We start from the raw sequence: 14,109 nt of genomic DNA on the forward strand, positions 1-14,109 counted from the left end.
TGTTATTGTGAAAAGATTCTGTTTATAATTTCTTCTATCTTACTAAAATGTTTCACAGGTGAGAGCTGTGGCGGTGGTTCCCAACCTTTTTGACTTGGGAGCCCTTAAAACAGAACAATGTCTACTAATGACCCTTCATCACAGGTTTTATAGCGTCAGTGTGGACATGACTAATAAGCAATTTAACCTAAGAGTGATATTTCTTTCTCATATCGTTTCTTTTGAAGGATTTTTATAGTCAGGAAGAAGTAAAAGAATCCAGCATTTCACAAGAAGATAAAAGGGGAAACAGCCATGAAGAATAAACTTTTTGTCATTGCGTAAATCGTCTGGTGACCCCTCTGATTAATCCTCGTTCACAAACACCATCACACAGTGGTGAGTGTTTGTTAGATACGTGAGAGAGGTCAGGACTGATTTGTTGACTTGAGTACAAATGATAAAGACAGAGCTTTGAACATCATTCCTTTCGTTTAATTTCCTTACTTTTTGTGACCTCTCCTTTCCTCTTTCCTCCCTCGTTCTCTCCATCTCCCTCTAAACTGTGCTTCTTATCTTGTCACTAGTGGTTTATTTTCCTATCCGCCCACAATTCAGACATTATTCCATAGCCCAGGCCTCATCCTGTTCCACTTCTTTACACACACACACACACACACACAGTCCAGCCGTACCATTACTATTATGTTAATAAAGGGATAGTTCGAACAGACGGGCCTTTCCGACGGGGAACTGAAGCCGTTATCTATGCTCTCTTCAAAGCCACCAGACTCCTTTGACAAAAACAGTAGTTTTACCTCACAGAGCACGGGAGTTGCTGGTCTACCGCTGCCTCGACCGGTTGGTTTGTTTGTGTTATTGTGTGACTTTGGTGTTTTAAAGGGTTAATTCAGATTCAGCAAAGTCACACAATAGTACAAACAAATTAGCCGATCGAGGCAGCGGTAGACCAGCAACTCCCGTGTTCCACAAGGTAAAATCACTGTTTTTGTCAATGGAGTCTGGTGGCTTTGAAGAGAGCATAGATGGCTATAACGCCTTCAGTTCCCCATCGGAAAGGGTTGTGTGATGGCAAGATAAAGCAGTGAAAATATTCGAAATGTATTTTTTTTAGGTGCTGGCCCCGCCCACAACAGTACATTGCTTTGCTCCCGTGTGTTAACTCCTGTCTGCTTCTTCAAACTGGGGGCGTGCCGACCGTCATCTACTGTAGGTAATACACTGACTTTGGATAAGTACCTCATACATCCCCACTTCAAAAAATACGTACTATCCCTTTAAATGTCCAACAACTCATCCAAAAATGCATTGTTTCCAATAGCCTGGACTCAAATTAATGTGTTGACAGTTTAAACTTGACCTGTTTAATAACTTTAAAAAAATGTTGGTGCTAAATATGTACTAATGAAGATGAGGAAAGATTTGAGGATATAAAAAGGTGGGAGTTTGTGCATGTCTGTGAGTTATAAGGGTGAATGTAGCTTATAAGACACAGGAAAGTGCCTGACACACACACAATTCCTCAATGTTTGCATCTTGCATATGGCAGCAGCTCAGTGTAATCTGTTCATTCAACTAGAAAATCTGGTTTAACAGACCTACCCAGCCTGACTGATCTTGAACCTCGACCCTGACCCGACCTTTGACCTGAAGAATTCCCCAGAAGAGTGAAAACATCATCAGGCCATTAGGCTCGTTCTGTTTTTCACACAATAAAACACATCAGAGGCAGCTCACTGACAGTCTGTAACTGTAACATGTGTCCTGGTGTTTACCTTCACATGTGGCAACGCTTCGTTCACTGCGTCGCTACCTGGGTCTGCATAGAAGGATCCGTTCTGCTTTCTCCATCTACTGTCCTAATAAAAGCCAGTGGAGGGAGACAGGAGGGATGGACGGAGCGAGAAAGAGGAGGAGGATGAGATACGCATGTATGACTGTCTGATTTATGTGATGGAGAAAGAGAGAGAGGGAGGGAGAGACAGATAGGAAAGAGTGCAGACATAACCCACTGAGCACCAGACAACATTTCATCTTCTTGTCTCTGCTGTAACTCATAAAGTGTCTTGTTTCAGAACAAGAAGTATGTCAACTATTACACATTTATGTCAACGAGGGACACATATGTATAATGTATTTTTGCAAAACATATTCTAAAGTAGACCGAAGAAAATGGAGGAGCTGGGAAATATTATTGGCACTTTCCCAAATCATAATCCTTCTCATTCACTGTTTCTTTTCTCTTTTTATGTCTCCGCACTGGCGACAGCTGTGGCCAGAGGCATTATGTTTTCGGGTTGTCCGTCCGTCCGGTCCATTCTCGTGAACGCTCTTCAAATTTGGCGCAAACGTCCACTTGGACTCAAAGATGAACTGATTAGATTTTGGTGTTCAAAGGTCACTGTGACCTCACAAAACACATTTTGCGCTATAACTCATGAATTCATATAACAAATGTCCAACAGGATAAAATGATTAAGTGATGCCTATTTGGACGGCATGGATGGAAACTACAACTTGACTGGTTGGCGGAGGCATATAACCTCAAGGCAGTTATTCTAATTTCAGATTGTTTGTATATAATATGTTATGAAACATGCTACTATAATAACTACGCCTGTGCTGTCAAGTATCAATGTCTCCAAAATGTCTATTATTGACATGAATTACAATCATAACAGTGAATATATTTAAACAGAAAGTACAGATTGTTTCGTATAGTAGCTGAAAAAACAGAATAGGCCTACTATGAAAATTAGTATGTAAGGGATAATGTACAGCGAGCAGGTCATTGTTGCGAAATAAACCCCGACAGGGTGATGTAGGTCTTGCATCGCCCTGAAGGGGTTTATTTCACAACAATGACCGGCTAGCTATATTATCCCGCTTATTACACGGATACTTCGTTAAGAAATCAATAATTTGAGTCCGACATCAGAACTGCACCCATAGCAACGGTCTGTTATACATAGCAACGGTCTGCTATAAAGAAATAACAGCCCGTAGAACGCTGTGATTAACCAATCAGAATCAAGTATTCAACAACATCGTGTAATAATATGTTATAAATCATGCCACTATAATAACTACACCTGTGCTGTCAGCAAGTATTAATATCTCCAACATGTCTATTATTGACATGAATTACAATAATATCAATGAATATATTCAAACCCTCACACCACACCTTTCTTTGCAGAGCGTTGATAAGATCCTGCTGATATTGCCGGTTCACAACACAAAATAAAACACACAAGATGTCCTTGAGATAACGTGTGTAGTTAAATATCTATCTCCACACAGTCTTTCCATATATATTGTATATATATATAAGATATAGTGGAGGACTGAGACATGAGGGAGGAGAAATAAAAAGTGAGTGACTGCAGAGGAAGTGGGGAGGGCTTGCGTTGGCTTTGGGTAGATGTGGTTTCAATCATCACACATCACATCACACATGAGTGCAAAAGAAAAAGAAGGAGAGGGTGACGGAGAGAAAGAGAAAACAGAGAGAGGAGAGGGAGAGCCGAGACCAAAACAAACAGCAGCTCGACTTAAAACACACTCTCCGGTCTATATTACATGTTTTCGAGCTTAATAATTAATGACTTCAGTTGTGGTTCGAAGGCATAAACTTGTTGCTTGTTGGTTTTGGATGTTTGCTTTTTGCATACATTATTTTCTCTAATAAATGGTTTGTAAAGTAAATGAGTTACTGGGACGGATGGAGGGAGGAGGGAGTGGATGGAGAGAACTGGCAAGATGGACGGGACAGAAGGAGGCAGTGAGCAGTAGGAAAAACTTCTGAGAGGAAATAAAAACAATGTGAGAGGAGTGGAGCTCCTAAAATAAGCTGTTAGCCACGGACGGTCCAAACATCCACCAGCACTGAAGACATTTTCCTTATCTTCTGTTCCTCCTCTGTGCATTCCTGTGACTTTTACTGCTTTGAGAGGAAACCTCTCCCCAAACTGCCATGTCCCAACCAGTGATAGGGACAGATAGATTCAAGTTTAAAGTGACTGTACAATACAACCAAAGACAGCAGGAAATCCAACATGGATGAAGCTCTTTTGAAAAGTCCATATTGTCAGTTGTCAGGATGGCCGAGCGGTCTAAGGCGCCAGACTCAAGGTTCACTCCTTCCTGCGCAAAGGGACTTCTGGTCTCCAAATGGAGGCGTGGGTTCAAATCCCACTCCTGACAGATATTTTACCTACAGGTTTCATCCATGTTGATTGACAAATAGGTGTAAGACAAGCTTCTACTTGAATTGAACAATTAACTAATTGTTTTTTGAGCCCCAATTATGCCAAAATGTGGCCCGCAACGGACTGGTGTAAGACTTCATTTTAGCCTAACCGAGTGCCGGAAATGCCTTTTGCTACTGAAGCAGTTGTTGATAACTTGAGGCCCCTACCGATTGGTTAAGAGGAGTGAGGAGTCAGCAGTCAATGACGGCCAATAAAGTAGGTTTTTCAAAAGTTATGAATCACCACAACCACGAGAGGTCCTTGAGCATACAGTCATAAATAAGCAGCAAGAATATCACACTGATGGGTCCAGTAGTATGTGAGATTAGCCGTGGACAGATAGATACACGGGTTCAAATCCCGCTCCTGACAGATATTTTACCTACAGGTTTCATCCATGTTGATTGAAAAATAGGTGTAAGACAAGCTTCTACTTGAATTGAGCAATTAACTAACTGGTTTTTGAGCCCAAATTATGCCAAAATGTGGCCTGCAGCAGACTAGTGTAAGACTTGTTTTTAGCCTATAGCCGAGTGCCGGAAATGCCTTTTGCTACTGAAGCAGTTGTTGATCACTTGAGGCCCCTACCGACTGGTTAAAAGGAGTGAAGAGTCAGCAGTCAATGACGGTCAATGAAATAGATTTTTCAGAAGTTATGAATCACAACAACCGCAAGAGGTCCTTGAGCATACAGTCATAAATGAGCAGCAAAAATATCACACTGATGGGTCCAGTAGTATGTGAGATTAGCCTTTCAACAGACAGATACACTCACACAAGACCAAATGCATGATCTCCCCCCCAGGCTTACACCCAACGGAGATAAAAGTGGGAGCCAAATTCACAAAGGTGCTTTCAAGACAAGGTAGGACAAATAATTGTCCGCTATCTTTTTCACTTGCTTTCAGTTGTCAGGGTGGCCGAGTGGTCTAAGGCGCCAGACTCAAGGTTCACTCCTTCCTGAGCAAATGGAGGTGTGGGTTCAAATCCCACTCCTGACATATACTTTACCTACAGGTTTCATCCATGTTGATTGACAAATATGTGTAAGACAAGCTTCTACTTGAATTGAACAATTAACTAACTGTTTTTTGAGCCCTAATTATGCCAAAATTTGGCCTTCAACAGACTACTGTAAGGCTTGTTTTTAGCCTAGCCGAGTGCCGGAAATGCCTTTTGCTAGTGAAGCAGTTGTTGATCACTTGAGGTTAAGAGGAGTGAGGAGTCAGCGGTCAATGACGGTCAATAAAATAGGTTTTGCAAAAGTTATGAATCACCACAACCACGAGAGGTCCTCGAGCATACAGTCATAAATGAGCAGCAAAATGATCACACTGATGGGTCCAGTAGTATGTGAGATTAGCCGTGGACAGACAGATACACTCACACAAGACCAAACGCATGATCTCCCCCCAGGCTTAAACCCAACAGAGATAAAGGTGGGGGCAGGTAGGACAGGTAAGACAAGGTAGAACAAATACTGTTTGCTATCTTTTCCACCTTTTTCTCAGTTGTCGGGATGGCCGAGTGGTCTAAGGCGCCGGGGCTCTAGGGTCAACTCCTTCCAGAGTACTTCTGGTCTCCTGGAGGCGTGGGTTCAAATCCCGCTCCTGACAACTACCTTATACCGTAAGTTTCTCTGTGCACATAATAACATACAAAAGTCATATAAACACACTATGGCAAATAGCTTGTTGAACATAATTCAAAGCGGTAAACACCCACAGTATAAATCCAGCTGTCCTCCCTGCATTATGGGTATTATGGATAACATAATGTAGTAAATGCAAAGAAAGGAATAATGACAGAGGAAAAAGATGAGGCCGTTGGGAATATCAACATTTTCCTCAGACATATTATGAAATTACAAAACAATACAAAAATTACATTAGTCATTATGCCTTTATGCATGATATGTTACCTGCTTGCTATCTTGCTAACCTGTTAGCCTCTGTGGCTTCTAGTTGCCAACAGTAACGTTAATATAGCTGTTGCTTAGCAGCGGTGCTCAGGAGTTTCAGTTGAACGCACCATGACTAATGTACCTGTAGTCAGCTGTACAGGTGAGTTGTATTAACTATTAATTGGCAGAATATGTCAATAACACAAAGAGAGTCTGGCATCTTTTTTATTGTGACTTTACCAGAGTTTAAATGAAACACAAGGTTAACATTAGTTGTTATGTGTGTAGAGAGAGAATGAAGTAAAAGGTGGGATTTTTCTAAACTACCGCTGCTAAGCAACGGCAATATTAACGTTACTGTCGGCATCTAGAAGCCACAGAGGCTAACAAGCTAGCAAGCAGGTAACATAATGCAGAAAATGCAAAGGCAGGAAAAAGATGAGGCCGTTGGGAATATTATCATTTTCCTCAGACATATTCTGAAATTACAAAACAATACAGGACTAAAATGACATTAGTCATTATGCCTTTATGCATTATGTTACCTGCTTGCTAGCTTGCTAAACTGTTAGCCTCTGTAACGTTAATATTGCCGTTGCTTAGCAGCAGTGTTCTCACGAGTTAACCTGTTGTAAATACCAGCTCAGGAGTTTCACTTGAACGCACCATGACTAATGTACCTGTAGTCAGCTGTACAGGTGAGTTGTATTAACTACTAATTAGCAGAATATGTCAATAATACAAAGGGGTCTGACATCTTTTTTTATGTGACTTTACCGGAGTTTACATGAAACACAAGGTAGTTAACATTAGTTGTTATGTGTGTAGAGAGAGAATGAAGTAAAAGGTGGGGTTTTCTAAACTACTGCTGTTAAGCAACAGCAATATTGTTGAGTTTCACTTGAACGCATCATGACTAATGTACCTGTACACTGAGTCAGCTGCACAGGTGAGCCAAATTACACTAGCTAATTAGCAGAATATGTCAATAATACAAGTCTGACATCTTTTTTATGTGACTTTACCAGAGTTTACAGGCAACATGAAACACAAGGTAGTTGTTGGTTGTAATGTGTGTAGAGAGAGAATGTCAGTGCATGTCACAGCCTAAGAGACAACCACAACAACAACAACACATAATAGATGTTACTCACTCTACCTTTTATTTACTCCTCTACTTCATGGTTTTTTTGGGGGGTAGGGGTGGAGGGTTGTTGTTTTTTACCTTTATCCTTTGATATTGCAATTGTTATTAATTGTTTTTTATTCGTTTGTTTGTTTTATTGACACAACAAACATTAATTACTTCTTTATTGTTTTCTTCCATTTACATGCATGTTCTTTTTTTTATTTTTTTATTGTGTTATAAAGTGATTACAAAACAAGTGAAAACATGTGCAGGGACATATATAAAAAAGACCAAAATATATTATACAGAGAAAGACAAATAACAAAGTACAACAACAAAACTAAACTAAACTAAAACAACACAAGGGGATAAAAGCAGGTTGAAGAATGTGTGTGTTTGCATGTTGTTTTTAAATATCTATATATTGTAATTTGCTTAATGAATTGTATATATGTGTGTGTGTTTTTGTTCTTATTTTGTTCTTTTTTTTGTCATGCCAATAAAGCAAATTGAATTGAACTGAGATAGAATGAAGTAAAAGTTGTGCTTTATCTAAACAACTGTTTTTCTCAGTTGTCAGGATGGCCGAGCGGTCTAAGGCGCCAGACTCAAGGTTCACTCCTTCCTGAGCAAAGGGACTTCTGGTCTCCAAATGGAGGCGCGGGTTCAAATCCCGCTTCTGACAGACTTTTTCTCCGTGTCATTTCTCTCCTCCTATGTGAAGCTTTCTCTCTCTCTCTGTCTCCACCGGTGGGCAGGCGAGCAGTTTCCAGAGCAGAGGAGAGTCGTCACACAGGAGAGTGAACTTTCTTTTGTTTCACTCCAAACTCGTGTTTCTCGACGCGTAAAAACTTTTGGAGAGCACCCTTCCTCACTCCTCCTCCTCCCCCTCCTCCTCCTTTTTCCTTGCATGCGTGCGTAATTAGCTGGAGAGCTTGGAGTTTGGAAACTTGTGATGTCCGTGAAGAAATCTCACTTTGTTTCTGACACCTGTTGCTGAGGACACTGCGCACAACAACGAGGAGGTTTCTGACTTTATTTCCACATTTCTACTGGACAAATTGGGACTTTTTGGGCACTTACACTCCCATATATCGACTTTTTTGTGGCATATCTGTGAAGGTGACCGAGCAGAGAAGTGAAGGACATTTAAGTGACACCTGGAAGAGTTTGCTCTCTGCAGCAGGCTGCTGTGGGATCTCCATAAAAAACACCGACCTGTCTGTAGCTTCCCAGCCGGACAGAGAGTCACTTTTTCGGACTAGAGAGCTTCGGATGGTCGGGAGGAGAAACTTTTCCTGGAGAGCTGAGCAACAACTGGATCCAAGCACAGCAGAGCAGGTAGGAAACACATTCACGTTTTCATTAATGTTAAATCTATCTATTATCTATCTATCTATCTATTATCTATCTATCTATTATCTATATATTATCTATCTATCTATCTATCTATTATCTATCTATCTATCTATCAATGATACACACATTTATTACAACTTTATGATAGTTAGTAGTTGATATCATATGTGTATGTCATATTTTCTGTCAGTTTTTGGCTTTATCATCTTTGTCCTGACAGTTGTAAGACGTCTGCATGAGTTTTTAGGATTTAAATGGAAAGTTTTAAACTTGAACTCACTATTTTGAGTGACTTTGCACCCTCTGAACAGAACACACACACACACACACACACACACACACAAACATCAGAAGTCAAAGTTGGTTTAAAGTTGCTCCATTTGAACTTGTAGACGTCTTGTCCCCACAATGTTTCCGTTGTCACAGTCTACTTACAGAATGGGCTTATTTCATGACTTTGGCTCCCATATGACACAGTGGTGAAATGCAGTGTGTGTGTGTGTGTGTGTGTGTGTGTGTGTGTGTGTGTGTGTGTGTGTGTGTGTGTGTGTATGATCTGCCAACCCCATCGGCCTAAATGAAGGCAGCCCTCTCGCGTTGCGGTGGAGACCAGGACTATTTTTGGGTCGAAATGTTGCACAAATGTTTCTCTCAGTATAGAGAAGTTGCTCCGGCTGCCTTCATCTGGGCCAGCGGCTGTATGGCATCGAACACTGACACAAGTCTGACTGTAAACTCTGGGAGGAACAAGTTCACTTTTAACTTTGACAGGTATTATAAACACAAGGAGTGAAATTTACATGGCATTTTTTGAGTGAAAAGCTGGCACATAACAGATGGTAGGCGCTCGGCTCTACTGTACACCTACAGTAAGTTTATTGGCCTGTATGAGCATATGTGGCTGTGTTCAGTAGGTGGCAGCTGTAGGACAGAGGTCAGCTCTGCAATTAATCAATATACCCTGAGCAGAGACTATAGAGGAGTGAGGACATTTTGTAGTTTGTGATGCTAGAGCGATGTATTGTAAAGACATTTGTACACACATGACAAGGAATACTAGACGTGATAACTTACAATGGGCTCTAGGAAAAGCAGAGACTCAACTTTAGTGTTGTTGTTTGTTTTTTCCATGACTACAACATTTTTTTTTATTGACAGGTTGTAACTGAATGTAGGGCTGGGCGATATAGCCCAAATCTTCTATCACGAAATGGCATGTTGCATAACAGTATAACAGTTTAAAGTGAAATTATAGAGAAAAAAAAATAAACATAAGCCTAGCCAATAGAAACAATATAGAAACATTTATACAATAGACATTTTCATATCCATTAGACAATATATATCGTCATATTGACTAGCCCTATGTGAATGGCATCACGAAAATGGATTCAAACATATTTAAAGTTAACAAGATCAAAAAGCTGTGACTTTATAAATGTAATAATATGCATGTATGGACTGTATTTGTTGATTATGAGTGGTTGATTTAATGTTCTAGCTTGTGTGTGTTTCCTCCTGTTCGGCGATGAGACATCCACACATCAGTAGACCTATTGAAGCTTTATGGTGACCTTTGAACTTTGCTAGATCTATGAACAGTACGTTTGTTGGCCCAAAGGCAGGAAAAACTTAAAACTGTGTTTAGTGTCATAATACAAAACCCCCAAAACATGCATTTTTAAAATGTATCCTTCATTTAATCAACCAATATCATTGAGATGGACATGCCTTTCTCAGTAGGGCCAAAAACATTCATAAAAAAGTAAATTCACAATAAAAGAACATTTGATTCATCATTATAAGTTATAAAACATGTTTAATTAACCGGAGACAGTAAAGAAAAAGGTAACGCCTGCACACTACTCCATGCCACAATATCTTTATTGACTACGTTTCGATCTTCGTCGGGTCAGAGTGTTTTAAACCGTGGAAACCACACCCATATTCATACATGAAGCACACCAAACAAGCTCTATGATGGCAGGTGTAGTTCATCCAAAACACCAGCGTGATTAAAAACATCCACAAACAATTCACAACTTGATAGTAGTACATAAAAACCTTTTGGAGTTCCTATAGATAACTTATTTAGAAGCCAGTTTTAAACCCAATTTATTGAACAAGTATTACATATTTCTTCTTTCCCCTTTTTGAACATAGGTGATGGATTTTCTGATATATGAGATGATGACATAAAATAACATGTTTGATATTTAGAAGTTTGGCTTTTGTATTACTGTTTTTATGTACTTTATCAAATTGTGAATTGTTTGTGGATGTTTTGGATGAACTACACCTGACATCATAGAGCTTGTTTGCTTCATGTATAAATATGGGTGTGGTTTTCACTTTTTCAAACACTTTGACCTGATAAAGATCAAAACAGGATCAAAACGTAGTCAATAAAAATATTGTGGCATGAAGTAGGGAGCAGGCGTTACTTTTTCCTTTACTGACGCTGCTCTGATCTACGTGATGTGCGTATAAGTAATCAATAATCAACTGGAGACAAACATCTTTCCCACATATTCTTGTTTGTAAAGAGCAGACATAGCAGAGAAAAGTGAAATACTGTATGAATCAGGTTCTGACAGAAAGTGGAGGTCGTCTCTGGCGGTGACGTCTCCGGTTCGCGTTGCATTTCTAATGGTTTTAAAAACCCACCTGAGCCGTGGAGCGGACTGACAGCCAGGCTGATAAACCCTGAGGAACTGTGTGTGTGTGTGTGTGTGTGTGTGTGTGTGTGTGTGTGTGTGGAGGGTAGATAGTAACGTTAGATGTGTAGATAGAGGTGGTGAAAAGTGTTGCTGTCAACAGGTTAGCCATTAGAGAGAGATAATCTCTCTTCCTCCCTCTCTCCCTGTCGACCAAGTCAATTTCTGGTCTTTCTCTTCCCTCCCTCTCGCTGCTTAAGTCAGGGCATCAATTTTCTCTTTCTGTTCTGCCCTTTGTTCACTTTTCTGCCCTTTCTTTACTTCCTGTCAGTCCTGTATCATGTTGGATTTGATGTTCGAGACGACAAGGCGTCAACATTTTCATTTAAGCTGAGAGATGAAATGGTTTGGGGCTTATATTGCTTTCTAAACCGGTTTGATGAACTCAAGAATGCCTTTGGCTCATGGCTGCCTATACGTTCGTGTTTGAGAAGTAGCCATTTAGTCATTGTTATTTCTTTTCTTTACCTCTGTCTGCCCTCTAACTGGTGAGAAAAAGCTTTTCCTCCACCAAACACTGAAGTGCTGCTTGAGTGTCTCGTCCCTCGGGACTCGGTAATTAGGGAAGGGGGAGTAAGTGTGTGTGTGTTGTGTGTCTCCACGCTCGATATACGAGAAGATGGGATGTCTGCAAGCATCAATGGACCCTCAAGGTCATTCAAGAGTGTGATGTAAAGTCTGTGTGTGTCCCATATGTTCAGACACAATGGATATGGATGTATGGTGACCGTTAAGTAGACGTTTAAGGATTTTCACAAACTCTGAAGTGAAAAATCTGCATGAAAACCGGTTAAAATGGGACACTTAGCACAGCATTAAGTATCTGAATGTGTGTGTGTGTGTTTAAGTGTGTGTGTATGTGTGTGGGGGGGGTCTTTAACACTGGATGTGTTACATTAGTGTGTAACATGTGTGTATTTTCGCCCACTGGGAGCACTAATGACTAGCCACAGACGGCGGTCCATGTGAAGAGGATGGCCTCTCCAGTTGAAGAGCCAGTATTTTAAACGCTGCTCTCCGATTGGTTCGCTTGGATCCTGGGAATTCCTCCCAGGACGGTGTATGACAGCGGCCGGCTTAACCCCTCCACTCCTGGTGTGTGTGCCTTTTGTTTGCATATGTTTAGTCCGTTTGGTCTTCAGGATGAAGGCGCTGACTTGGCAGAGAAAGACCTGTGCAGATTTGTGGTTTAAATTTTTAAGCAAAACCGCCAAATATTCACTGGTTCCAGCTTCTCCAATATGAACATTTGCTGCTTTTCTCTGATTTACGTCATTGTAAATTAGGGCTGCAACTAATGATTATTTTTCATTATTGATTAATCTGTCGATTATTTTCTCGATTAATCGATTAGTCGCTTTGTCTATAAAATTTTAGAAAATGATGAAAAATCTGTTTCCCAAAACCCAAGACGACGTCCTCAAATGTTTTGTCCACAACTCAAAGATACAGTAAAAGATCATTTACTGTCATAGAGGAGTAAAGAAACCAGCTAACCAGATAATCTATTAATTGTTGCAGCTCTATTGTAAATAAATAAATATATATGTACACGTTTATGACTTGACTCAGAGGCAGCAGCCGCACTTAAGCTGCTACATTCGTGTGTGTGTGTGTGTGTGTGTTGACAATGCAGTGTGGCCATGCAGTAGTCATTATGGTCAAGTGTGTGTGTGTGTGCATTTCTGCATGTACAGTATGTGTGCAGTCAAAATGTGACCCTGTGGTATTCGTTACGGTGTCTGCGTTTCCTGCATTCTCGACGCCTGCACATGTGTGTATGTATTTGTGTGTGTGTGAGTGTGTGTGTGTGTGTGTGTGTGTGGGTGTAGGTGTTTGTGTGTGCGTGTTTTGGGCCTTTCTGGGCCGGCGGTTCAGGGCTATGCGGTGATGTCATCGGGGCGGCAGGGTGGGGTGACATGGGGTTAGAGTTTGGCAGAGGTCCTGACTCCAGCAGCCCTCAAAATGTGTCTGACCAGGAAGTATGTGACTGTACCTTCTTGTCTGCGTGTGTGTGTGTGTGTGTGTGTGTGTGTGTGTGTGTGTGTGTGTGTGTGTGTGTGAGTGAGTGTGTGTGTGTGTGTGTGTGTGTGTGTGTGTTGTGTGTGTGTGTGTGTGTGTGTGTTGTGAGTGTGGGTGTATGGTCAGTGGTAGCGGTCTCCAGCTGTGTGCTAGCAGTGTCCTACACTAATAGTAAAAGTGGTTTATTGGACACTTTATAGAGCCTGAAACTGTTTTATAAATCCGGCCGGCCGGTACGAGGGACAGTCACAGACCAAACAGCCACAAGACCAGAGGAGCCTCAGTCACTGAGCACTGGTGTGTTAAAGGCTCACCACAGGTTTTAATTCACATAAAATCCAGTATTCCAACCCGATAATCAACAATAAGAAAATGCCTTGACCAAGAATAATGACTTATACTTTGATTTTTTTTCTTGTAAATTTTCAACTCTATAATCACGCAAATTTATGAGGTTTTTTTCTCAGAAATTTGCCACGTTAATCTTAGAGAATATCCCTGTTTTTTTCTTGTAAATTTACTACTTTAATATCGTAAATTCAGAGTTTTTTCTCAGAATATTACCCTCCTTCCCCGGCTCTGTAATTATTTATTTTTTTACCTACAATGTTTCTAATACGCCGTTGAAGAATTACAACAGGTAGAGTGTTTTAACTTTTAAGAACATTTTACAAAACTGTAGTCATTTACATTATATTGTCAACAGCACAGAAATAGCTCCAAATG

General features: G+C 40.6%; 1 protein-coding gene and 3 non-coding genes across 7 annotated transcripts in view; all 4 read left to right on the forward strand.

Annotated features, from left to right (window-relative positions):
- Window positions 1-4,096: 4,096 nt before the first annotated feature.
- trnal-caa lies at window positions 4,097-4,206 on the forward strand. The gene is made up of 2 exons: window positions 4,097-4,134; window positions 4,161-4,206. It is a non-coding gene; the product is annotated as a tRNA-Leu (tRNA).
- A 957-nt stretch (window positions 4,207-5,163) lies between these two features.
- On the forward strand, window positions 5,164-5,254 carry trnal-caa. Its single transcript is given in 2 exon segments — window positions 5,164-5,201; window positions 5,220-5,254. It is a non-coding gene; the product is annotated as a tRNA-Leu (tRNA).
- Window positions 5,255-5,821: 567 nt separating this feature from the next.
- The window catches only part of wnt5b (wingless-type MMTV integration site family, member 5b), a 103,994-nt gene continuing 95,706 nt past the window's right edge, over window positions 5,822-14,109 (forward strand). For 2 of the 4 annotated variants that reach the window (XM_037760426.1, XM_037760425.1), the window contains exons 1-2: window positions 6,549-6,854; window positions 7,859-8,626. Coding sequence is in view for 2 of the 4 variants with exons in the window: in XM_037760424.1 (XP_037616352.1) it covers window positions 8,561-8,626 (66 nt within the window). In the remaining 2 variants the exon portion in view is untranslated. Of the gene's footprint in view, window positions 5,883-6,546; window positions 6,855-7,858; window positions 8,627-14,109 lie in introns of those variants that run through there. The other 2 variants (XM_037760424.1, XM_037760423.1) reach the window with 2 other exon arrangements.
- trnal-caa lies at window positions 7,861-7,970 on the forward strand. The gene is made up of 2 exons: window positions 7,861-7,898; window positions 7,925-7,970. It is a non-coding gene; the product is annotated as a tRNA-Leu (tRNA).

This window comes from Sebastes umbrosus, chromosome 23 (assembly GCF_015220745.1).
Source record: "Sebastes umbrosus isolate fSebUmb1 chromosome 23, fSebUmb1.pri, whole genome shotgun sequence".
Taxonomy (NCBI): domain Eukaryota; kingdom Metazoa; phylum Chordata; class Actinopteri; order Perciformes; family Sebastidae; genus Sebastes; species Sebastes umbrosus.